Source organism: Pagrus pagrus, assembly GCF_965226575.1.
Source record: "Pagrus pagrus genome assembly, chromosome: 9".
Lineage (NCBI taxonomy): Eukaryota > Metazoa > Chordata > Actinopteri > Spariformes > Sparidae > Pagrus > Pagrus pagrus.
This window is the reverse complement of record NC_140193.1, coordinates 580,259-605,328: the sequence shown is the minus strand read 5'-3', so window position 1 is coordinate 605,328 and position 25,070 is coordinate 580,259. Positions and strand designations below refer to the sequence as shown.

General features: G+C 43.0%; 1 protein-coding gene across 1 annotated transcript in view; it reads left to right on the top strand.

Annotated features, from left to right (window-relative positions):
* Positions 1–24,422, top strand: part of LOC311263169 (thrombospondin-type laminin G domain and EAR repeat-containing protein-like) — a 31,073-nt gene extending 6,651 nt beyond the window's left edge. Inside the window, exons 3-18 of the mRNA XM_084363092.1 lie at positions 3,432–3,481; positions 4,485–4,664; positions 7,370–7,434; positions 7,541–7,702; positions 7,813–8,045; positions 8,235–8,325; positions 8,415–8,568; positions 12,093–12,224; positions 12,705–12,822; positions 12,909–13,023; positions 14,674–14,854; positions 15,582–15,640; positions 17,463–17,639; positions 21,290–21,468; positions 21,603–21,704; positions 21,824–24,422. Coding sequence (XP_084219218.1) covers positions 4,583–4,664; positions 7,370–7,434; positions 7,541–7,702; positions 7,813–8,045; positions 8,235–8,325; positions 8,415–8,568; positions 12,093–12,224; positions 12,705–12,822; positions 12,909–13,023; positions 14,674–14,854; positions 15,582–15,640; positions 17,463–17,639; positions 21,290–21,468; positions 21,603–21,704; positions 21,824–21,977 — 2,004 coding nt within the window. The 5' untranslated portion in view covers positions 3,432–3,481; positions 4,485–4,582 and the 3' untranslated portion in view covers positions 21,978–24,422. The remainder of the gene's footprint in view (positions 1–3,431; positions 3,482–4,484; positions 4,665–7,369; positions 7,435–7,540; positions 7,703–7,812; positions 8,046–8,234; positions 8,326–8,414; positions 8,569–12,092; positions 12,225–12,704; positions 12,823–12,908; positions 13,024–14,673; positions 14,855–15,581; positions 15,641–17,462; positions 17,640–21,289; positions 21,469–21,602; positions 21,705–21,823) is intronic.
* The last annotated feature ends 648 nt before the right edge of the window (positions 24,423–25,070 follow it).

The window sequence follows — 25,070 nt, the reverse complement described above, 5'->3', positions numbered from 1 at the left end:
ATGCCAATAAAGCTCCTTTGAATTGAATTGAATTGACAGAGAGAGACTCTGTCTGTCTCTCTCTCTCTCTCCAGCTCCTCCCAGTCTTTTATATGTAAATGTTGGGCGAGCGAGCCAGTCTCACCTACAGGTAACCTCTCCCTCTCTGTGCCTCTCAGCTCAGTGAGTCTCACCTGAACCTGAACATCACATCCAGTCAGTGTTGAGGCAGCAGAGAGTCGTCAGAGCTGCAGGAGAAGAAAACCACAAGACTTCTGAAGCTTTAAAACACTTTGAAGATTTTCATCTGGAGGGTTTTAAAAAGAGATATGAGAGTAAATGTAAAGAACAACCACCTGTGGACTTCTTGTTTATCAGTCTGGAGGAAAGAAAATACATCTAAGGAAATGTACAAAGAAACAAAAGTAAATACAAAATAAAGTCTGAAGGAGGAAAGGTGGACGACAGGTGGACATCTGAATCCACATCATTCCTGAAGACAGATGGACGACTGAGAAAACCTTTTTTAGATCTTTCAACTTTGATTTTGAGGACAAGAAATTTCAAAAAGGAAGAGAAGAAAATAACAGCTGGACTCATCCTGGTTTTATCTGTCTGGATGTTTATGAGGACAGGAAACTGAATGTCCACCAGTTTGAGTCTGCAGACAAGGACAGTCAAGACAACAACCCAGAGATCGGTTTATTTTGGTCTCAATGGAGTTTAAGATATTAGATTTTTTACGGTTTCATTTTGAAGAGAGATGAATAAATGCCCAAGAGAAGGACGTGTGACGTTCAAAGACCTGGACGTCTCTGAGGAGTTTTATTCCTGAAGACGGGACAGACAGATTTTTCTCTCAGGATTTTTTTTATCTTGTTTGACGCACAAGTAAAAGAGGAGTTTGTGAAAACCTGCAAGGCTCCACCATGTTTCAAAGATTTCAGAAGGAGAGAAGTTTGTTCCTAAAGATGGAGGAAGGAGACATCTAGAAGACCTCCTCCAGGTGTTTCAGTAGGAAAGTTAAAAACAACTGGACAACTTCTCATTTTGTTTCCAACTGGAGCTTTTCTTTAGACGACATCTTCATGCTGATGTTGGACCATCCTGAATGTTTGGAGCTGATCCAGGATCAGATCGGAAACATCTGGATTAACTTCTGATCTCTGACTCAGGTTTGAGTTTACATTTTTAACAAAATACTAAATGATTTGCTTTAAATCATGTGGAACTCACAAAAATTACGATGATGATACCAAAGATGGTTTGATGGTTTCATGAAGTGGATTCAGGGATTCAGGTCCATCCACCCCCTCGTTCACTGTCCATGCTCTGCGTTATATTATTTAATGAGGGCATGAAGTTGTTGAAAAACATTGTTGCTTATTCTAATCATCAGATCAGCAGCTGGTTTCAGTCCTGTGTTTTCTCATCTCAAAAATAAGTTGTAAAGATGCAGATGTTCTTACATGTCTTCGTTTCAGCTGGTCGATTACAGTCGCTCTGCCTCAACTCAAATAAAATACAGCTGCTGTTCCACATTTCACTAAAACCTGGAACAGAGAACAGATTATTCCACATTTAGCATCATTACTGTTGTTTGAGGACTGACTTTAAGAGTTTAAAACGTTTAAGGCTTCAGAATATTTCAGTGTTAGTTGTGTCTGATACAAAACGCCTGCTGACTGTTCCTGAGTCAGATTTAAGACCAGAGAGGACCAGATCCCTGCTGTCAGGACTCAATCAACTTGAGGAGCTCAGGCCTATAAATAACTTTTAGTCTCGACATCTTATGAAGTTTTATCTGCTGCACATTTTCAGTGTTATCCGAGGTGTTTCACTGGTTTCTTGTTGGTTTTATTATCATTGTTTGTTGTGTACAAAGCTGTTTGTATGTGGTTTTGAAAAAAACACAAAATACAAACGTGCAGATACTCTTTGTGGTTATAATTGTTTATGTACATTATGTTTTATAACGATCAGCTATCGTTTATACCGTTTTTCCTTTATTTTCATAAATTTGAATGAGACCATGTACAATATTACAAGATGCAAAACGCGATGTATGCTGTAGTCATTTATGCAACTATTATTTAAAAATAAATTTTATAGATGGATTAATAATGATAAGTCATAAAATTAAAACTATTTTTTATATTGGAGGTCAGACGAGTTGATGAGTCTGAAGAGTGAAGCTGCTCTGTAGTCTGAGGAGTGAAGCTGCTCTGTAGTCTGAAGAGTGAAGCTGCTCTGTAGTCTGAGGAGTGAAGCTGCTCTGAGTCTGAAGAGTGAAGCTGCTCTGTAGTCTGAAGAGTGAAGCTGCTCTGTAGTCTGAGGAGTGAAGCTGCTCTGTAGTCTGAAGAGTGAAGCTGCTCTGTAGTCTGAGGAGTGAAGCTGCTCTGTAGTCTGAGTGAAGCTGCTCTGTAGTCTGAGGAGTGAAGCTGCTCTGTAGTCTGAGGAGTGAAGCTGCTCTGTAGTCTGAAGAGTGAAGCTGCTCTGTAGTCTGAGGAGTGAAGCTGCACTGTAGTCTGAGGAGTGAAGCTGCTCTGTAGTCTGAGTGAAGCTGCTCTGTAGTCTGAGGAGTGAAGCTGCTCTGCAGTCTGAGGAGTGAAGCTGCTCTGTAGTCTGGTGGTCCAGCAGCAGACACTTCTGTATCTGTTGTCAGAGGGCAGCAGGTGAACAGACTGTGGCTGGGTGGGTCTCACTTAACTGATGTCACAGATGCTCTGTAGATGGTACCAGTGATGTTCTGGTGGTTTAAATTAGCTGCTGTAGAACCGTACTGTCCTGGGCCGTGCTGAACCATGTCAGTTTCTCCAGAATTTAGCTTTCCTGTTTCCACAGGATGTAGAGCTGGTCTTACTCCAGGCGTGTGAGGACTGAGTGGAGGGCAGTAGATATGGCATCCTCTGTGGATCTGTTGGTTCTGAAAGCATGTTGGTGAGGGTCCAGGCTGGCAGAGATGTTGTCTTTTGATGTGCTGGAAAACCAGTTTCTCAAAGCACTTTATCAGGAGGGGGGTGAGAGCCACAGGGCCGGAGTCATTAAGACTAGACACAGCAGACTTTTTAGGTACAGGTTTGTTTCAGCTAGCTGATTGGCTCATGTTTTCAGTGCACGACCTGGGATGTTATCAGGCCCAGCAGCTTTACTCTTATTCCCTATCAGCCAAACTCACAGTACTGACATTGGCCGGTCCTGTGGAGGCAGCGTAGTCTTTGTTGAGTAGGTCAAAACGAGCATAAAATGTGTTTAACATCCAGTTTCCTCATGTCCCAAACCATCTTTATCTTGAAAAGTTGTCATTTCTTCTGGTTTTCTTTGTACTTTTAAAGTAGACTACTAAATAAGCTGTTTATTAAAGTCTGGAAAACTAACAGATCAAACCTATACAGAAGTATGAAGTCGTTTTTGTTTGTTCACCTCTTGAGTTTTAACTTCTTTTTTTGTAGGTTTGACAAATCCCAGAAGCAGAAGACCAATGAGCTAATGGAGGTCGAAGGTGATTTTTCTCGATCTTTTTCATTCGATATAATATAAAGTGTGGTTTGATTAAAGTCAACAGGGATGAAAAAAGGTAAAAAAATAAATAAATAACTGAATTTCGATGTGTTAAAGCAACACTAGGTAGTTTTTCGACCTTAAAATAATGTTTCTAAACTCAGTTAAGTAGTAGAAAAACGGTTAATACATACGTTCCACTACTATTATTGTAATGCATTACTACATACTATCCTTACCGTTAACCACTACTACTGTTATTACTAGTAATCACATTTCCATTATGTGCATTTCATTATTATGGCTGTAATACCTCTTTATGTACTTTCAATTTATTTAATTTTTTTAAAAAAGTCAAATTAACACCTTATTTGCTCACGTTTATTCGTCAGTGGATTTAGCCAGCAGCTACTTAGATTTTTCATAAACCAGCGCCATGGCCGAGCCAGCTAAAAAAAGCCAAGAAGGTGTTGTCTGAGGAGGCGAAGAAAAGAAAAAGAGAAAGTGATATAACATGAGCCGGACACGGATAAATATTAGACCAGCTTACACTCGGTGGAGCGAGCTGAAAGAAGAAATGGGTTCAAGACTGATGGCGACCTAGCCTCGATGCTACTGGATTTGTAAGTCATATATCCCATATATACATATTTATTATCTTACCGACTTTTACTTTGAGTTGATTTGTTATGTGGTGTTCATTGGTACAATGTAATGATATTTTGTAAATGTAGTGTAACGTGCTACTTTAGCACTACTGTTTCCAAACGAGGCTTCGTGATTCGCCGGCTCCGTCAACAAATTCACGTGTATTCATTTTCCCCAGGGATGCTCGTACAGCGACAGTATGACACTGGTAACAGATCATTTCATGTCTCAACCACCTGAGGGTAGTAATGACTCCAAACTACCTAGTGTTGCTTCAATGTAAAAAATGTGTTTTAATTTGAAAAGTGTGGATAAAAAAAGACGTTTTTCTTGTTGGTGTTATTTTCCTGGTGCAGGTCGTCTTTCAGCCGGAGAATGACGCTGAGTGACGCAGGTCAAGAAGCAGATCGGTGAGGTGGAATCAAACCCACATCGTTGACGGTACGCAGGCGTGATGCTTGTGTGTCGCGGCCTGCTGCTCACCTGGGTGCTGCTCGCTGCCAGAGTCCGAAGCCAGAGCTGGAGACCCTGTACAGGTACAAGGACTAAGTGTGAGATAAATGTCTCGACAAGAAGACTCAACCAGAGACCTTGTTTTCTTCTCAGGATTCAACAAATATTGAATTTGTTATTAGCGCTAAAGGAACATCCATCACTGGTTCCCTGTCATCCTCCAGGGACAGATATCACTTCCAAATCTGAGTGCCCAGTATAGAGAAAGGTTTAGCTTAGCTTAGCACACAGACTGGAAGCAGGTGGAAACTGCTAGCCTAGCTTCATCAAAGCAAAAATTCTACAGCATGTTTCCACTAAAACCCCTGGTGGTGGTCCACGCTGGGCAACAAGGTTTACAGGACAAGCTAAACTTTCCAGAACGCAAACTGTATAAAAAAAGTTAGTTTTTTGTTTTTTTCAGATGAACCATGTTAGGAATGAGACACACTAAAAGCCTAATCTGATGATTCACAAGTCTTTACCAGTTGTATCTTATTAGCTAACAAGCTAACCACCAAGCCATACTGTAGTCAAGCTGGCTTAAGTTGACTGGAACCAGTTAGCTAGAAGCTTACCCTGTGCTTACTGGACCTCTAGGCTAACTCAGAGTTAACTAGACCTAGACGATAACACTGAACTAGCAGGACCCAGATGCTAACTTTAAACAAGCAGGACAGCTAAGTGGGCCAAAAGTTAACTCGATTTATATCTTCATCTCAAATCTTAGAAATGAGAGCTCAAGCATGCTAATGTTCGCTTTGTCAGTTGTTTCAGTTACACCTCCCGTTGTAACAACTAATCTGTATGTAGTCTGTGAGCTGCAGCCTGTTTTAATGTACTGATAATATAACTGCACGTAGTAAACACTGACGTTAGCACACGGCTAAGTTTGAACTGATGAACAGCTGCTGCAACCGAGTCCTGAACCCAAACTGGGGTCAAACAACTGGAAGTGAATTAAAGGACTGAATCTACCTCTTTTCTTCTCCTAATCTCTGTGTGAATTGGTCCACTCTCTTTATCCTGTGATCAGTTAACATTAATCAGTCTGTGGTCGCTGTGAGCGGCCGCTGCGTTTCATGTGTTTCAGACGTTTCTCTGCAGCTTTGTGTTTCGTTGTGTTTTTGTGTCTTTGAAATGTGAGATGTGCTTCTGTGCATGCTGTCCCCTCCCTCCATTCAACCTCCATTCATCTTCCATTGATCCTGCTGCAGCGACAAAACACACAGACCGACGAGGAGCTTAAAGGGGAATTCCAGATACAAACTTATATCAAGCTGTTGCTGTCAGTTAGGAAACAAAGATTTAAACTCCCTGTGCGTCTCTTCTTACATCTTCTGTCACCTTTAACATTTGGTCTCAGTTTGTCTGCAGCTCGGTGTTTCTCTGAACACTGGATACTGAAGTCTGTGAAGCTAAAGGACCTCGGTTGTGTTCAGTGCTGCAAACACACATACAGGAGCTGCTGCTATATTCAACATTACAGTCTTGTCATTGTCAAGATTTAACATAACCATTTAACCAATCCACACATTTCTTGATCCTAGAAGTTTGTCCCATATCCTCAAGATGTTTGAGGAAACACACATTCATGTCTTCACCATGTATTGCTTCAATAATACACGTTTTCTCCACATTACACCAAACGGTACTCAGTGACTCTGTACTTCACTCCGTACGCGTTACTCTGTACACGGTACTCTGTACACGTTACTCGGTACACGTTACTCGGTACACGTTACTCGGTACACGTTACTCTACACACGTTACTCTGTACACGTTACTCTACACACGTTACTCGGTACACGTTACTCTGCACACGTTACTCTACACACGTTACTCGGTACACGTTACTCTGTACACGTTACTCGGTACACGCTACTCTGTACACGTTACTCTGTACACGTTACTCGGTACACGTTACTCTACACACGTTACTCGGTACACGTTACTCTGTACACGTTACTCTGCACACGTTACTCGGTACACGTTACTCTGTACACGTTACTCTGCACACGTTACTCTGTACACGTTACTCTGTACACGTTACTCTGCACACGTTACTCTACACACGTTACTCCGAACACGTTACTCTGTACACGGTACTCAGTACACGTTACTCTGTACATGTTACTCAGTACACGCTACTCTGTACACGTTACTCTGTGCATGTTACTCTGTACATGTATTCTGTACACGTACAGGTCAGAAACTGGCTGGTAGAATATTTCCTCTCACTGAATAACATCCCATCATTACAACAGGAACCTGCTCATCTGATATCTGTAGCTGGACACAGCCCAGGTTTTATTTTTAGATCAATGAAGCCACAGATGGAGGAATAAAACGGCCCCTGAGGTGATAATGTGATAAAAATAAACAGAGTTAAACTGTTAATCGTTAGTGATGTCTGATCGTAGAGCTCATTTACATCTGAGAGCTGATAATTATTATCATCCAGCTGACCACGACACAATGTGACACACTCCATCAGTTAGAGGAAGACGTCCTGTTAGAAAGAGATCAGATAAAAAAGAAACCGCTGTTGTTGAACATCTGCAGTGATTCGCCCACTTCATCACTTCATCACTTCATCCAGTCACTGTCTTCACTTCATGTCAGTTAAAATCAACGTTCACAATTCTGAAGCTTTACTGTCGAGATCTGGTCAACTGTATTTTCTTTGCAGGTTTCACTGTATTAAAAACAATCTTTGTTTCACACAAACTGATCTGTTTGTCCTCAGACCTGCTGCCTCTGGACCTGCTGGCCAGAGCCCTGCCAAGCCCGGGACAAGCCCCGCCCACGCAGGTAGGACACCTGAGGGGATGGAGGGAGGGGTGAACAATGGAAACATGAGGGATGAAGGTATGAAGAGATAAATGATAAACAATGAATCAATGAAATGATCAATCAGGTGCAGATGGTTCAGTCCAAAGGGTCCAGAGGTCTCCGTTTGGCCGGCGCCATGGTGACGGCACTGAGTTTTCCTTCCTCCCAGATCTTCACCAACTGTGACTACTTTCCTGCTGAGTTCTCATTGGTCGCCACTATCAAGACACCGAGACTGAGACAGAAGGTGAACCAGGAGAACTGAATAGAACCTGGTCTAGTTAGGTCCAGTCTGGTCTGGTCTGGTCCAGTCTGGTCCAGTCTAGTCTAACCTGTTCTTTCACTCTTTGTCTCCAGAGGAATGAGTACATCTTCTCTGTGGTGGAGGAGGGCTCTGATTCGCTGTTGCTGGGGTTACGTGTCTCAGAGAATCGCCTCCATTTTGTTGCCACACCCCCCGGTGTTGGTGGGCGTAGTCGGCTGAGCTTTAAGGATGTTGGACTGGACGATAACCGCTGGCACACGGTGGTTCTGGCCGTCACCGGACTGTATGCCACACTGACCGTCGACTGTGGACTGCCTCTGGAGCTGTGAGTCACCGTCAGTCCAGTTTGGCCTGGTTCAGTTTAGTCCAGTTCTGGTTTAGTTTAGTTTAGTTTAGTCAGAAACAAGACGACTGAGAGACCAGTTGATGGACCAACTCTAACTCGGACCATGTTTCCTCTTCTGACAGAACAGACCGGTCGGACTGTGTCATTAACTGGTTTTCTGTCTCCCAGTAAACAGGTCCGGCCCTTCCCCAGTTCTCTGAGCACCAGAGGGTCCAGGTTCTTCATCGGCAGCAGGAGGAGGATGAGGGGACGCTTCTCTGTGAGTCTGAGATCAGGATCAGGATTCAGTCGGACCTTCAGGGTCCTGCTGCCCGTCAAACCCATTCACATGGTTCTGTCTGTGTTCAGGGTTTACTGCGACAGCTCGTTCTACTTCCTGGTTCAGATGCAACGCCCAGACTGTGTCCGACCTCTGACCCCAGCCTGGCCGAGCTGTCAGTCCCCCAGCTCCTGAAGTCCACCCCTCTGCAGCCCGACCACCATGGGCCAGTTTACCCGTACGGTAAGGAGATAAAGTACTCCAGGAACCAGCAGCAGAGGGGGTGAACATCCTGTATGTGACTGGATATCATTAGTTTTACAGATGAGACTCGTGTGACTTCATGATCTCTCATGTCCAGAATAAACGTCTATAAATCCACAAATCACAGAAAAAACACCATTCAGAAGCTGCCTGAGAATCTTCACGATTTTAAGTTTTCTTCAGTATCAGTGATCCAGTGACAGTTGTCTGTACGTCCATGAGGACACTGCTAACAGGAGCTGCTAACAGGAGCTGCTAACAGGGGCTGCTAACAGGAGCTGCTAACAGGAGCTGCTAACAGGAGCTGCTAGCTGCTCGTTCAACACTTTGAATTGAGATTATTTGATTAAATGTAAACAAAAATAGGTTAAAAATGGGGCTTGGGTTGTTTTTCTCTCTACTCACTGAAGTCATGTTGTGGGGTTACACTGTCTCATGTGTTCAGAGTCGTAGCAGGATCAGTCACATCAGGGCTCTCTGACCGCTCTCACCTTCAGTGTCGGTGGTTTTGGTTGTGATGGTATCAGTGATTCTGTAATCTGAGCTCCTGAATGACTGACAGGATGGAAGAGCTGCTTCCTGTGTGTGTGTGTGTGTGTGTGTGTGTGTGAGTGTGTGTGTGTGTGAGTGATTGACAGGCCATTACAGCTACAGGTTTTCTGTTTCACTGTGTGTGCATGTGTGTGTGTAAGCAACAGTTTGATTGACAGTCGGGGTCTCTCCTACTGTTTGATATGTGTTTCCATGACAACAGAGTCAGGCTGGTGCCGGGCTGATGGACAGGTTCTGACTATCAGCTTTAAAAACACCAACATCGTACAGCTGGGTGCGTGTTATTCTGTGAAACACTTGTGACGATCAGGATTTTCTACTTGAGATATTTAAAATCATTTAAATTTTATCTGGTAATTCAATAAATCCTCTTGTTCTCTGTCTTCTCCATATTTTTCAGAAGGATATCAGTTTCATCTGTTTGTTTAACACAAAGACTGATAGCCTAACTCGAATAAAACCCATATATATAGCTTATAATATATATATATATAACTTCAGTTCTCTATCTTACAAATATTAGGTCTAGTTGGGATCATGGAATAAATTATCATAGTGTATTAATGGTGCTTTTTCTCTTAGCTTGCCAGCTAATGTTAGCATAACATTCCCCAGTTGTTGGTAACGGTTATACAATCATAATAAAATAAACCAAAGGATTTCCTTTACTGTCTGAGTGTTGAGCTGTGTGAGTAGTTTCTAAGCAGCCTGCGGCTCAGAGTATTAATGAAGTTCAGCAGACTGAACTCTGTCTCTGATATATCTCTAACTAACTCTTTATGACTCAGTTTATGTGAACGTGAATCAGGTGAGTAGTCTGTGGTGTGTTTGATTTACGTACCTGCCCACAGCTGAGTGCGCTACAAAGACAACTTTACTTTACTTCAGGCACCAGACCTTTGTCAATTATTAATAAAGTCAAGTCTGAAGAAAACCAATGGCCAAAGGTCATGCATCATGCTAACAGACTGAGGCTAAAGCTAACAGGTCCCAGGTCATGCATCATGCTAACAGACTGAGGCTAAAGCTAACAGGTCCCAGGTCATGCATCATGCTAACAGACTGAGGCTAAAGCTAACAGGTCCCAGGTCATGCATCATGCTAACAGACTGAGGCTAAAGCTAACAGGTCCCAGGTCATGCATCTAGAGCTGAAACGATTACTCGAGTAACTCGAATAATTTGATTACAAAAAATGGTCGAAGCAAATTCTCTGCCTCGAGGCTTCGTTTAATTCCTATCACCCGCGTTTTGTGGCCTGCTTAGCTCAGGGATCATTTTTCCACACGGACTGTTATTGCGGACACACACCACTACGTTCAGAATTGAGTGGGCGCGATGGCGGAGAGCCAAGAAACCGTCCGTAAAAGACAGAGAAGGTCCAAAGTTTGGGATCATTTCACACTTACAAAAGAAGATAACAAAGTGCAACGTGTCTACTGCAAAGTAGAACTGGCGTACCACAACAGCACGTCAACAACGATTCAACATCTGAACCGAAAGCATCCAGTTGTTAACACCAGCTCACCAAGCGTCGCCGACACAAGCTAACGCAAACATTGATGTTAGCTAAGTCAACGTAGCCTACCATCGCTAGTTAGAGCCTACACCAAACAACTCCTTTACACACACACACACACACACACACACACTCATCTCGGCTCTCTCACTCTCCCTCACGCACGCGTGCACACACAAGCAAACACACACCCTTACTCCCCGAGTCCCGGAATAAAAGCCAATTGTCTATTAATTAATAACAATTAATTAATTAAAAATAATAATTAATCTAATTGTCTTGTCTATTTAACAGGCCTGTCATTTTCGTTATGCATTATTTGGTATTGTTGTTTAATAATGCAGAATTATTTTTTATTAGATTACTCGATTAATCGATGGGATAATCGGTAGAATAAAAATATTCGATAGCTGCAGCCCTACATGCATCGTGCTAACAGACTGAGGCTAAAGCTAACAGGTCATGATATAAAGCTGTGTCAGACTGTAAAAGCCCCTGGTTTACCAGGACTGCTTTATATTCAGTAACGGTGACATCATACCTGTAGAGTTCAGTGTTTATCGTCAGTACAGTTGTGTATCAGTACAGTTGTGTATCTTTGAGGTAATTCAGTGGTCGTTCTGTCTTCAGGCAGATTAAACCTCGTCATCATCAGCCTGTCTGTTATCAGTCCTCTGCCTTCAGGTGATACAGGCTGATGTGTAATGATATAAGAGTCATGTCTCCTGTCAGCTCATAATGAAGACGTGTGTTTGAAGGAGTGATGAAGACCTTCATTACCTTCACTTCATTAACATGGTGAGCTGTCAGTTCACCCACACAGTGAGACGACAGTCAGCTCTGTCACTGTGGGATTGTTCCTGCACAACTGGGACTTTCCTTCACACTTAATGATGTTTGCCTCCACCACACTGACCCTCTGCAATACTGTAGACGTACTGAAGTACAAATTTGAGGTACTTGTACTTTACTATTTACTCGTCATGCTACTTAATTTTTTACTTTGTGTTTTACTGAACTACATTTGTCTGACAGCTTTAGTTGTTTTGTAAAAGTTCAAAGCTTTTCACTTAGCTGATAGCTAACTCAGTTTATTGACTGTTGTCGAGCTAAAAACACTTCAATCTGTCACTGAAACAAAACTACCTTATTGTGACGATTATTTTACCATTTATCTATTAATAAGCTGTTTATATATCTTATTTTATCATGTTTTATCTGTTTTATTTTTCTGAAATTTCTACGATGAAATCTACGGCAGTAAATTGCTGCCACGCCAAAAACAACAACAAACTAAACAGATGTGTATCTTCCAGTTTATTGTTAAAACAAAATGTTTTAACGAGATATTATCACTGAATCACATCATACACATGTATCGTATCATAACACCATGTTCATTCTGGGTTGTTGCTTTTGTTGTTGTGGTTCAGAGGCAGAGGCCAGAGTGACTCTGGGAAATCCTCCTCCGTGTTCAGGACCAGAACAGGGTCAGCTGTGGTTCAACGCTCAGAGGAAAGGTCTGTTCATCTGTGACGGCCTCAGCTGGAGGACGCTGCTGCAGAGTGAGTCTGAAGTCCTTCAGATGAACAGTCTGGTGTCTCTGTGAGGATTTATAATCAAACAGACTCAGATGAGATCACTGACTAACTTTACATCAATCAACACGTTTTTCATTTTAACATTTTTTTCAGGTACAGAAAAAGTTGAGATGTAAATGTGTGAAGTCGGTCAGCTTCAGATTCAGTCGACTCAGACGTCAACACATCACAGCTGTTTTCGTTTTAAAACAGATATTTTACATGTTTCTTGTTATAAATGTTCCTTTGTCTTATCATTCTTAACTTTTGCTCGACTTCATTGTAACTGTTACACACCAACAGACTGAGGCCAGGTCCATGTATGAGAACATACAAGCAACAGTTTGTACTGTAAAAAACATGTCGGTCAAAAGTTAAGAAACCCTGTTGCATTAATGTGTAACATGAGGTAAAATACTCATACTTCTGCTACACGTCTCTTCGGTGGTCTCGTGTCCGCTACAGATCAGGAGCGTTTGGATTACGTGGAGGACTACCAGGACCTGTACACCAGCTCAGAAACCTTTGACGTGGAGGTCTTCTCCATCCCATCTGAAGGCCTCTTCATGGCTGCAGCCAACAGGTTCACAAACACAAAGAGTGAAATATGTCTTATGTAAGAACAGGACCTGATTATTCACCACGTGTCCCTCATATCTCCTCCTGCAGGGACTCTCGGCCCGGTTCTGGTATCTACAAATGGAAGAACGGGTCGTTCCAGCTGTACCAGAACATCAGCACTCAGGAGGCTCGAGCCTGGAAACATTTCACCATCGACAACAAGGTGAGAGCTGCTCCAGCTTCAAATGTCCAAGTATTACCAGCAGATTAATACCGCAGCAAGTCCAACTAAAGAGAAGAAGAAGTAACCTTTGAAAGCAAGAATCACGTCATAGTGAAGCAGCTGTTATTAACGGTTTCCATCAGAAGTATTTCCTCTTATTGTCAATATGCTGCTCGTTGGCAGGTTTGGGTTTAAGGACTTGTTGTCACAACGGTTCCAGACTTTAAACCAGCTTTGATTTAAAAAATCCAGACAACATGAAAACGTCAGTTACAATCTGATTAACTCGGTCATTCATGTATGAGCCACCTGTAGTCTTAACAGAGGGAACTGAACTCTTTATTTTATTTATTTTTTAATGTATTTTATAAATGCACGTCTGGTTGTACATAAAAGATGTGAGAGCTGCTCCACTGCTGTAAAACTAAACAATGACAGGAGACATTGTTTACAATCTTTTTAAAAACTAATGTAAAAAGTAGCAGAAAGCAAAAATTATAATAAACAACAAACCTAAACAATAATTTGAAATACAAGCAATTTAATTAATGTTTTAATGTAAAACACCTGCAGAAAGCTTCACAACCACTGTTCCCTCTTCAGAAGCTGACTCAACTTTTAACACGGTCTCTTCCAGTAATGTTGCTCATGTGACGGGTCATTTGATGGGTCATGCAACGGGTTCTTAGAAGGAAAGAAGAAACTGATATATTGACCCGAGTCTCCCTGAAAATTAAACAGGAAACAGCAACAGAACAGCTGAGACTATGTCCTTCAGTTACATCATCATGGATGATGATGTAACTGAAGGATTATTGTTAAATCTGTTTGACCCCTGACCATGTGACATGTGACCCCTGACCATGTGACCCCTGACCATGTGACCTCTGACCATGTGACCCCTGATCATGTGACATGTGACCTCTGACCATGTGACCCCTGACCATGTGACCTCTGACCATGTGACCTCTGACCATGTGACCCCTGATCATGTGACATGTGACCTCTGACCATGTGACCCCTGACCATGTGACCTCTGACCATGTGACATGTGACCCCTGACCATGTGACATGTGACCCCTGACCATGTGACCTCTGACCATGTGACCCCTGACCATGTGACCCCTGACCATGTGACCTCTGACCATGTGACCCCTGACCATGTGACCTCTGACCATGTGACCTGTGGTCGACTCTTAACTCTGAAGCGTTCAGGCTTGTATCTGCTTTGTTGGTGTTGTTTGCACAGTGCTCAGACAGGTGTGAACCTAAAGCTCTGCAGGTACGACAGGAACATCTTGTTACAGCAGAGCGGCACGTTGAAAGACAAAGATGGCGAAAGGAGGAAGAGAAATACGTCCTCAAATAAAGTTAATTCAAAGGAAGAACAGATGTATTATTTGTATTGTAAATACAAATTCACTGCTGTTAATTTTGTACAATATCATGTTTATATGTATACACAAGTCTATTCTATTTCTTACCTTTTTAATTATATTGTTAATTTTTGGCTGTTGTTATTGTTTTTTTGTAATATTCTGTCCTTTGGCTGCTGTGGAGAACAAATGTCCCCATTGTGGGACAATAAAGGAGTACTGATTTTATTTGTCCTGAGAAATAAAAGTCGAGGTCTCTTTTTTTCTCCGACAGATTTTCCTTGTGGTGGCGAACTCCAGGGAGGCGGAGCCTGAGCTGTCAATCATCTATAAGTGGAATCAGCGGCGGCGGCGTTTCCTCCGTCACCAAAATCTGGAGACTCACTCTGCTGTGGACTGGGAGGCCTTTCACATCCACAACCACAGCTTCCTGGTGGTAGCCAATCACAGACGAGGTAAACAAACACTGTCAGGCCGACTCCACATGCACACGGGTACTTTTTAGAACCGGTATGGGGAACCGGGCCGTCGGTACCAGCTGTCTGATCTTTGTAGAACTGAGCTGTGTCCGTTCACTCAGAACAAACTCAAACATGTTTCCCAAACCTGTTGAGATTTTCATGAACAGGATGGAGTTTTATTGACATCATTAACATCAAACACACCTCCACCTGCTCTGTGTGTGTGTGTGTGTGTGTGTGTGTGTGTGTGTGTGTGTGTGTCCTGTGAAGATAAAACACACTCACTGATCTGAGCTGAAAAGAAGGAAAGATTGTTTATGATCTGACCATCTGAAAGAAAACGATGGAGGGAAAGAGAGAGAGAGCTGATGCAGGTGTACTGTGGTTAGATCACACACACACACACACACACACACACACACACACACACACACACACACACACACACACACACATACACACACACACACACTCACACACACACACACACACACACTCACATACACACACACACACACACACACACACATACACACACACACACACACACTTAAAGGAACAGTACCACATGTTGGCAGATCTTCTCCAGCATCACTTCAGAAGTTGTAACTCATTTGATACATTACATTTGTGGAGGTGAAGCTTTTATTTTGAAGGATTTGTGCTCTTATTTTTGCTGATGTGTCATTCAAGTTAAAGTGTCCCCTCATGTGTCCTCCAGCCAGAGACTCAAACCACAACATCCACAGTGTGATCTACAGGTGGAACCCAAACACAAAGGTAACGCTGTCCTCTGTCCAGAATCTGTATCGAAGAGGACGTGTCTAAGTCTCTGTCCTGTCCCATTGTGTCCCATCTGTCACATGCTGTCCTCGCCATTCTTGTTCTGTCTTGTGTTGTTGTTTCCTGTCCCTTCCTGTCCTGTATCGTGTGGGACATGTCCTGCAACATGTTCTGTCCTCTCCTGTAATATCTTGTCCCATCCCTTCTTTACCCGTCCTATTCTTTCCATTCATGTCCTACGATGTCTCCTGACTCCTTTTGTCCTCTCTCATACCGTCTTTCTGTCCTTTAAAGCAACACTAGGTAGTTTTTCGACCTTGAAATAATGTTTCTAAACTCAGTTAAGTGGTAGAATAACGGTTAATAGGATGAACGGTGACGCCTCTGCAGCTTGAGGGGGTCGCGCCGGCAGAAACCGCACTGTGTAACTTCTCAGAGCGGGTCGGAACCGATCTGATGTAAAGAAGTCTAGTGCGACCTGCTTTACGACACGTTTATTCGTCAGTGGATTTAGCCAGCAGCTACTTGGATTTTTTGTGAACCAACGCCATGGCCGAGCCAGCTAAAACAGCCAAGAAGGTTTTGTCTGAGGAGGCGAAGAAAAGAAAAAGAGAAAGTGATACAACACGAGCCGGACACGGATAAATACTGGACCAGCTTACGCTCGGTGGTGCGAGCTGAGAACTGATGGCGACCGAGCCTCGATGCTACTGGAGTTGTAAGTCATATATTACATATATACATATTTATTATCTTACTGACTTTTGCTTTGAGTTGATTTGTTGTTATGTGGTGTTCATTGGGGCTCTGTTTGTCCACAGTTTATAACCGTAATAAAGCCGGGAGATAAGCTAATGCTGTCCGTTTCGATAGCTTGCTCGTTTTCATTTAGTGACTGTAGACGATGACTAACTTACTAAAACACTGTGAACATCTTGTCTTGAAAAGTTGCAGATTCCTTAGTTCATGCAGATCATCAACGTAAGTGTTGAACAGTGTGATCGGGAGGTAACGTTAGCATGCTACTTACTGTTGTCGTACCGAGTTGGTTGTAGTTATTACGCCGTTACAACAAAGTAACTTAGTCGGTGCAGTCACTACAACCAACTCGGTGTGAGAATAACTCTAGCATGCTAATGTGCTGTGCAGCCTTCATGCTAACAAACGACCAACTGCTCTCTCTGTATCGAGCTTGTTGTTGGCACTCGGTTGAGGTTTTTTCAGACGATTTCGTGATTCGCCGGCTCCGTCAACAAATTCACGTGTATTCATTTTCCCCAGGGAGGCTCGTACAGCGGCAGTATTTACGACTCTAGTAACAGATAATTGTGCTTCTCAACCAGCCGGGAGCAGTAATGAGTCCAAACTACCTAGTGTTGCTTTAATGCCCCGTCTCTTCTTCTTTGTCTTCTCCCATTCTCACTGTCTCTTCTCTCTCACCTCATGTCCTCCCCTGGCTCCTCCTGTCCTCTCCTGGCTCTTCCTGTCCTCTCCTGGCTCTTCCCGTCCTCCCCTGGCTCCTCCTGTCCTCCCCTGGCTCCTCCTGTCCTCTCCTGGCTCTTCCTGTCCTCCCCTGGCTCCTCCTGTCCTCTCCTGGCTCTTCCTGTCCTCTCCTGGCTCCTCCTGTCCTCTCCTGGCTCTTCCTGTCCTCCCCTGGCTCCTCCTGTCCTCTCCTGGCTCTTCCTGTCCTCCCCTGGCTCCTCCTGTCCTCTCCTGGCTCCTCCTGTCCTCTCCTGGCTCTTACCGTGTTCTCCTGTCCTGGCTCCTCCTGTCCTCTCTTATATCTCACCCTCTCTTGTCCTCCGTCCCGTCCCCTCAGCTGTTTGAGGTGAATCAGACTCTGTCCACGTCCGGAGCGTACGACTGGGAGTTCTTCTCCGTCGGACCGTACCACTTCCTGGTGGTCGCCAACACCTTCGACGGTCAGACCACCACCATCAGCTCCACCGTGTACGTCTGGTTGGACGGCTGCTTCCAGACCTTCCAGAACATCCCGGTCAGTGTCCAATGTCTTTGTGTGGTAGATGTGATGACAGCTGGTCTCAGATCAGTCTGCTGCCCTCCGGTGGTGGTTTGAGGAAAGACACCGTGACAGACGTCAGTTCATCCTGATACCTGGAGACAAACTGCTGCTGCACCAAACTTCACTCACATTTCTGTCATTTTTACAAACAAAAAGTTTTGACTTCACAATCAAGATCGTTTTCATTTAAAGTTCAGAGCTCATATTTCTATTTAATCCTAATTATGACATAAACATTATATTTCTATTAACTGTGTGTGTAATTTGTAGTTTGACATCATTTTATCACTTTAAGTTTATTAATTAGTAACTGTGGCATCTTGTTATTAGATCTTTCTCTCATAATCAAGAGATGTTTTTAATGCAGTTGTGACGTCTGCTGTTATTATAATCATTAGATATACATATTTAAGAGCTTTTTATCAGAAGTATGATCTTTGACCTTTGAGCTCAGGAACTGACATGAAAACTACAAAATATTTTATCTTCTGTTGTAACTTCGAGACATTTTTGTTGTTATTATTGTATTTTTTTATTTCTATATTTGGCAAATTAATCTTAATTCAAACACATGCAGATTATCCACGACAGAATAAAACAAAACAAAACAAAACAAAAAAAAGTTCAACAATACATCTGCATTTAAAGAAAGACGTCATTTCAACTGAGCGTCAGATCATCGTGGAGAGTTTTCTTCATGTCACGATCTTTCTCGTAGCGCCACCTTCAGGACAAACTTTACATTCTGATCTAACCAAGAAGAGAGAAGTCACCAGGACTATAGAGATCAGCTTCTGTTCTGTAAACCAGCCCGTTGTTCTTCTTCTGTTTGGTCTAAACTACCGGTCCAGGTGAGTCTCTACCTGTCCAGGTGAGTCCCATCAGAGCTGTATGACAGCAGAGCAGACAGACATGATGAGGAGGATTATGACAGTAATCACAGTGACTCAGACACTAACAGCAGCTCGGCGTGACGACATCCAACCACAAATCACACAGATAAAAACAATGTGCTGAGTCACAGCTGCAGGAGACTCAGTGTGATGCTGAAGTCTGAAGTCTGAGGAGACGTTCAGAGATCTGAGCTGATGTTTCTGTCTGGAGTCTTTTTAATGACTGTAGATCCAGAATGCAGCTTTTTAGCAACTGCTGACAGCTGCACGCTAACACTGTTAGCTTAACATCCACAGTGAAGACTTCATGTTAATAAAGGGTTAAATCTGGTCTCCTCAGATCAGGTAGTGATCTCTGTGATCACAGCAGACGAGCTGCATGGAGACATCTGATGTTTGAATCATCTCCAGCTGCTTCAGGTGTTCAGCAGAACGCTGCAACTCTGTTTTACTGTGAAGCTCCAGAAATGTTCTGTGGACTACGAGACTTCACCTGACTTTATATCATCAGGAGGAGATGATGGCTGAGCCTGACTTTATATCATCAGGAGGAGACGATGGCTGAGCCTGACTTTATATCATCAGGAGGAGATGATGACTGAGCCTGACTTTATATCATCAGGAGGAGACGATGGCTGAGCCTGACTTTATATCATCAGGAGGAGATGATGGCTGAGCCTGACTTTATATGATCAGGAGGAGACGATGACTGAGCCTGACTTTATATCATCAGGAGGAGACGATGGCTGAGCCTGACTTTATATCATCAGGAGGAGACGATGACTGAGCCTGACTTTATATCATCAGGAGGAGATGATGACTGAGCCTGACTTTATATCATCAGGAGAAGACGATGACTGAGCCTGACTTTATATCATCAGGAGGAGACGATGACTGAGCCTGACTTTATATCATCAGGAGGAGACGATGGCTGAGCCTGACTTTATATCATCAGGAGGAGACGATGACTGAGCCTGACTTTATATCATCAGGAGGAGACGATGGCTGAGCCTGACTTTATATCATCAGGAGGAGACGATGGCTGAGCCTGACTTTATATCATCAGGAGGAGACGATGGCTGAGCCTGACTTTATATCATCAGGAGGAGATGATGGCTGAGCCTGACCGATTTATGCAAAAAGGAAAAACATGAAGGTCCACTTACTTTCTCTTTCCAATCTTTTAACCTCTTCTCTCAGTCTGGGAGGTGAATTAATAATGAAGATTATGAATGAAGAGTTTTTTAGCAGCTCTGATGGATTCATGTGTCTGAACACAGCTGACCTGCAGCCGCTCAGCTGCTTCTGTAATAAAGCTGCAGTTAAAAAGGTCAAACTGTAATAAATCTGTAATATGATGACAGACGAGCACATCAAAGTGTTTCTGTTAAAATCAGTTTCACATTCATCAAAATGTGTTTTCAGTTTTTCTGCTCAGTTAGTTCATGACACTCGATTTAAAGGAAACGAAACCCTCCAATTAAAACACAGGAAACCAGAGGAGTGTAATTAATGACACACACACCTGCAGTGTGTGTGTGTGTGTGTGTGTGTGTGTGTGTGTGAGGGGGTTTCCAGCAGCAGACTGTTTGGACTCGTCCATCAGGGCGGATCATCTGACTGAAGACTTTTATTGGTTTTTAAAACCACAAAAAACACGTTAAGCTTCATGAACCTTTAATTTAACTTCTGACAGAAGCAGCAGGCCGCACATCAACCTCCCACTGTTTACACCACGTGGAAAACATCTGGAAATACGTCTCAGCAGGGTCCACAGCTGGACAACACAAATAAAGACCCTGACAGCGCCCTCTAGAGGCTGCAGGGGTCATTACAGCCAGAATGAAAAACATACTGATAGTTTGTATAAAGGCTCTAAAATGTATTTATTTTATATTCGAAAACACAATACGACCCTGAAGTATTTTGAAGTGCCGTGTCGGACATCAGACACATCAGACACGCTGAAGCTCAAACTCCTGCAGGAGATTTAACCCTCGTTGTCTCCGAGTCAACAAAACTGTTTGAAACTGTGACTGTTGAATTAAACCTTCTGTGGATTCTTTAAACAGAAGTCTGTTACATTCTAACAAACCAGGGATGTTGAGCCAAAACCCAAAGTCCTCTCTAACAAGATGAGCAGTTTACAGCCTCAGTGAAACGACGGTGCGCTGAGCCTGAATGCTAACATGCTACAATGTTTAACATGGGAACATTTGTCACGTAGTGTGTTGGCACAAGTAAACAAGTATCAGAAGCTTAATTCTGAGTCGTTACATTAAAGTAATAAATACAGAAACTTCTGATCGACTCATATCAATGTCTCATAACCTCCGATCAATCACTCCCACCTCTGGATTAAGCACCACCCACTTTCAGGTCAAGCCCCGCCCACTCCAAGTAAGGATACAAGTGATTGAGTCCTCGCTCATCCTCAATGCTAACATTTGCTAATTAGCAGTAAACAACATCCAGCTTAGCCTCTGAGGACCATGAATACTTCACCTCTGTCTGTTCAGTGCTTGTTGAGATACTTCATTAAAACCACATGTGAACGTGATGGTGAGCGAGAGGAAAAGGTTTTAGGGTCTCAACCCACATTTGGACTCATTGGTTTTGATTCTGACTTGGACCTCGGCCTTGACTCAGTTGAAAGCCACTTTAGTCTTTGTAAAAATACAATATTATAAAATATATATATCACAATAAATCTGAGTGTCCTGTCTGCAGACGATCGGAGCGACGGACTGGGAGACGTTTCAGATCGACGGCAGGTTCTTTCTCGCCGTCGCCAACAGTCAGAAGGTTTCGGACCGCGGCCCGAGTCTCTACACCATCAACTCCACCGTGTACGAGCTCAACATGTTCACACAGACCTTCATCCGCTTCCAGGACATCCTCACACACAGGTGAGCACCCTGCTCATTGAACAGGGGTTTACCTGTGGGGCTAACACATCTGTATCTGGAGCAAATGAGACCATTTTGAAGGATGTAGCGACTAAAGAGGGTTAAATGTTTTTCTTTGTGCTTGTTGTCTTCAGCGCTGTGGACTGGGAGTTCTTCACCATCGGAGAGGAGAAGTTCTTGGTTGTGGCGAACTCTCACGATGGCAGCTCGTACTCTCTGAACAGTGTCATCTACAGGTTCGTACCTCCTGTCAGAGGTTGGAGGGACGTCTGCTGGTTTCTGTTGGAGTCAGTTGTCTCGGTTGCTTCAGACTTTGTGTATTTAAAGGTTAATCTTTCTGTATGTATGTTTTCAGGTGGCAGGGTTACGAGGGCTTTGTTCCGGTCCACAGTCTGCCGACATTCGGCTGCAGAGACTGGGAACACTTCAGCACTGACGAAGGCTCCTTCCTCATCTACTCCAGTGCCACCTCCAGACTCAGCAAGGTCTTCAAACTCAGGACCTACTGAATCAAACTACATCTGGCAGCTCGAGCATCAACCTCAGAACCTGAAGAAGAACTCTCACTTTCAGCCTTCAACCGTTTTTCAAACTGCAAAACAACTTTCAGTTTTATCATCTTCAGAACCGAGTCAAGTCTTCAGAGTTACGACCTGAGACACCTCGCACAAGCTTCAACAGTCGAATCCTGCTTGGATTTTGTTGAGGCTTCGTCCTCTTCAGGGCTCAAAAACAAAAAATAAAAAGTTCTTAAACAGTTGGTCAAACCATCAGGTCACGTTCAGCTCTCCTGAAGAGCTGCTGCTCCCAAATGGGCGAAGAGAAACTTTGTGTCATAAAATCATCATCAACTACACAAAACCTAGTGTGGTTCTTCACTCACATTCAGGTTTTACAGCCAAGTTCTGGTCTGTATTTATGGGTCAAAGTGAAGTTTTTATCATGCTGTAAAAAGTGAAGATCTGCTCATCTAAACTACAGAGTCAGCATTTGATCTGTAGTGACGTGTTCTGTTCAGTCCAAAACCCAAACGATTCAGTTTACAATCAAAGACCAAGAAAACTGAACCAGAACTTCACAAAGACTGTTTCTGTTTGAAAATGACGTGTTGACTGAATCCAACATCAGCTAGTTTTGACTCTGACTCACCTCCCGCCGTATCTGTGCCTCTCGACTCCTCCAGGGCTCTACGACATCAGAAGCTAAAACAGAAACCAGAATTTAATTCTCTGTTGCACTTTTCTTCAAGGTGGTTTACAAAAAGTCACGTCAAGCATTACCGAAGAGGACAGTGAAGAAGAAAAACTCCCCGCTGGGCCCGCCATCATCAACATGAACACAAAGATCCAGTCCAGCATCTGAGCAGGTGGTAAACAGACACTGAGCGACAGGCTGGAGCTGGTCTCCTGCAGTGTCACGCAGCAGAACCACCAGGCTCAGCAGGAAAAGGTCAGAACCTCTAATGTGACACTGATCCAATAACAACACTCCTCATCAGTGAAGTCTATGAAAAATGAGCTTCTAGATGAACTCTGCAGTCGCAGCGCCTGTGAGCAAAGACACCAGGATGTTAACGGTGTTTCTGCTTCCTCCTGACTTCATCTCATGACTGGACTCAGTCTGCAGCTTCACACAGCAGAGAACCACACAGAGTTCATAATGTTTGACAAGGACTTGTGCTGGAAGCTTGTGCCCACTTGAAGTAATGACTTGCAGTGACTCGAGTTTACAGTCACATGCTGGTGCCGGCCCACAACTTCCAGGTCCTGATCCAGACATGAGAAAACCTCATTCAGATCCTGCTGTTGTGTTTGTATCGATGCTCGTAGCTACAGATGTCGCCTCTCTCAGCTGTCGGCCGTGTTGTGTCGAGCTCCACTGTTTAAAATGATCCTCTGATAGCAGCTGTGAGCTGGTTAACATCATAATCATGTTTCTGCAGCTGGACAGGAAGTGGACTTCTACTAGCTCGCTATGCTAGTAGCTTATGTAGCTCGCTAACTTAATATTATAAGATCTTATACTTATAATGATATTTCATTGAGGTGTGTGGACAGATACTCATGACAGAAAAGACAAACTGAAAACAAAGTGCTAGTTAGCGAGGGAGCTAGCTCAGGTGCTAACTGAACAGTAAGGTCAGAGACGTGTTGTTGAGCAGCTTAGACTCTGACAGGAGCTTCAGTGAAGCTGGATGGTGACACGGCTCAGAAGCTACGACAGCTTCCTCCATTTGGTGTCCGCCGGCTCTCCGTCCACTCAGAGCTCAGCGCTGTCAGGACAGTTTTCTATTGGTCAGATCACTGATGGATGGAATGAGCTGATTTGTGTCACTTTATTTTGATGCAAAGCAGAAGTGACTGAATTATTTACACTGTTTTTCTTTAAGAATTATTTAATGTTATAAGAAATATAAAATCTTTTATAAATGAAAATAACTGATAAGCTATGATGAGAATCAGACCTGCTGTAGAAAATATGAATTAGCAAATGCTTCAGAAGTTCAGATTTATTAAAGCAGAATTTATTGTTGTGTTTCTGTTAAAATAAAGAAAAGCTTTTATTTTGTCCTCCGGGTCGACTTCTGGCTAAAACTGATTATTATTATTATTATTATTATTATTATTATTATTATATGTTGAGAATTTTGTATTAGACATTTGTTATGAAAACAAAGTATCTGTTCTGTCTTAATGTTCATATTGTTTTTTAGGGGAAATGAGATAATTACACCACTATAGATGATAACGGACCATCAGGTGTTCATGAACTGATTAAAAGTTTTTGTCTTTTAAAATATAACTGTATAATTTATTATATTTGTGTTTTTTCTGTATAAATCTTAGAGGACTGCAGTACAGAAGACGTGTTTTGGATTAATGATATATAATTTCAATGCTTATTCTCTGAGGAAAAATATATTTCAGAATGTGGTTGGCTTACTATTTACATTTTCATGTAATAAATTCTCTGATGTTGTTTCCTGTGATTTCATCTCTCTCTCTCTCTCTCTCTCTCTCTATATATATATATATATATATTTTAATTTTAATTACATGAATGTTTACGTTTTAACATCTTTTACTTATAGTTAATTAAGTTCATTACCCTCATTTGAATGAAACTATTTAAGTGTAACAGGAATATTCTTATATTTAAAACGTTTACGCCACCTGAGGTCTCTGAGGGGTTTTTAATGAACCGGTGTTATAATCCTCACCTGACGTGTTATTTCCTGCCGCCAGGTGTCGCTGTTGAATTTAAAGTAGCTGTTTCCGGTAGTCGAGCCGTGTGTTTCCGGTGTGAAAGGTCAGGTGTCCTGTTTGAATGTGCTAACAACAACAACAGCAGCTCAGTTAGCTGAACAGCTGAACTCTCTGTGGTTCCGACAGGACTCGGTTCGTGTTCCTGCTGTGAAGCTTTGTGAGCTCGTCGAGCAGCTTCAGCGGCCGCAGGTCTGAGACTTCTTCTTCACTCACTGTGTGTTTACCCATGTTAGCATGCTAACAGGCTAGCTGGGCTCTGGAGTTAGTTCCTCTAAAAACTGACCGTTAACGTTAAATTCAGCCCGGTCCACTGTGTCCCAGTGTTCTGATGGGTCG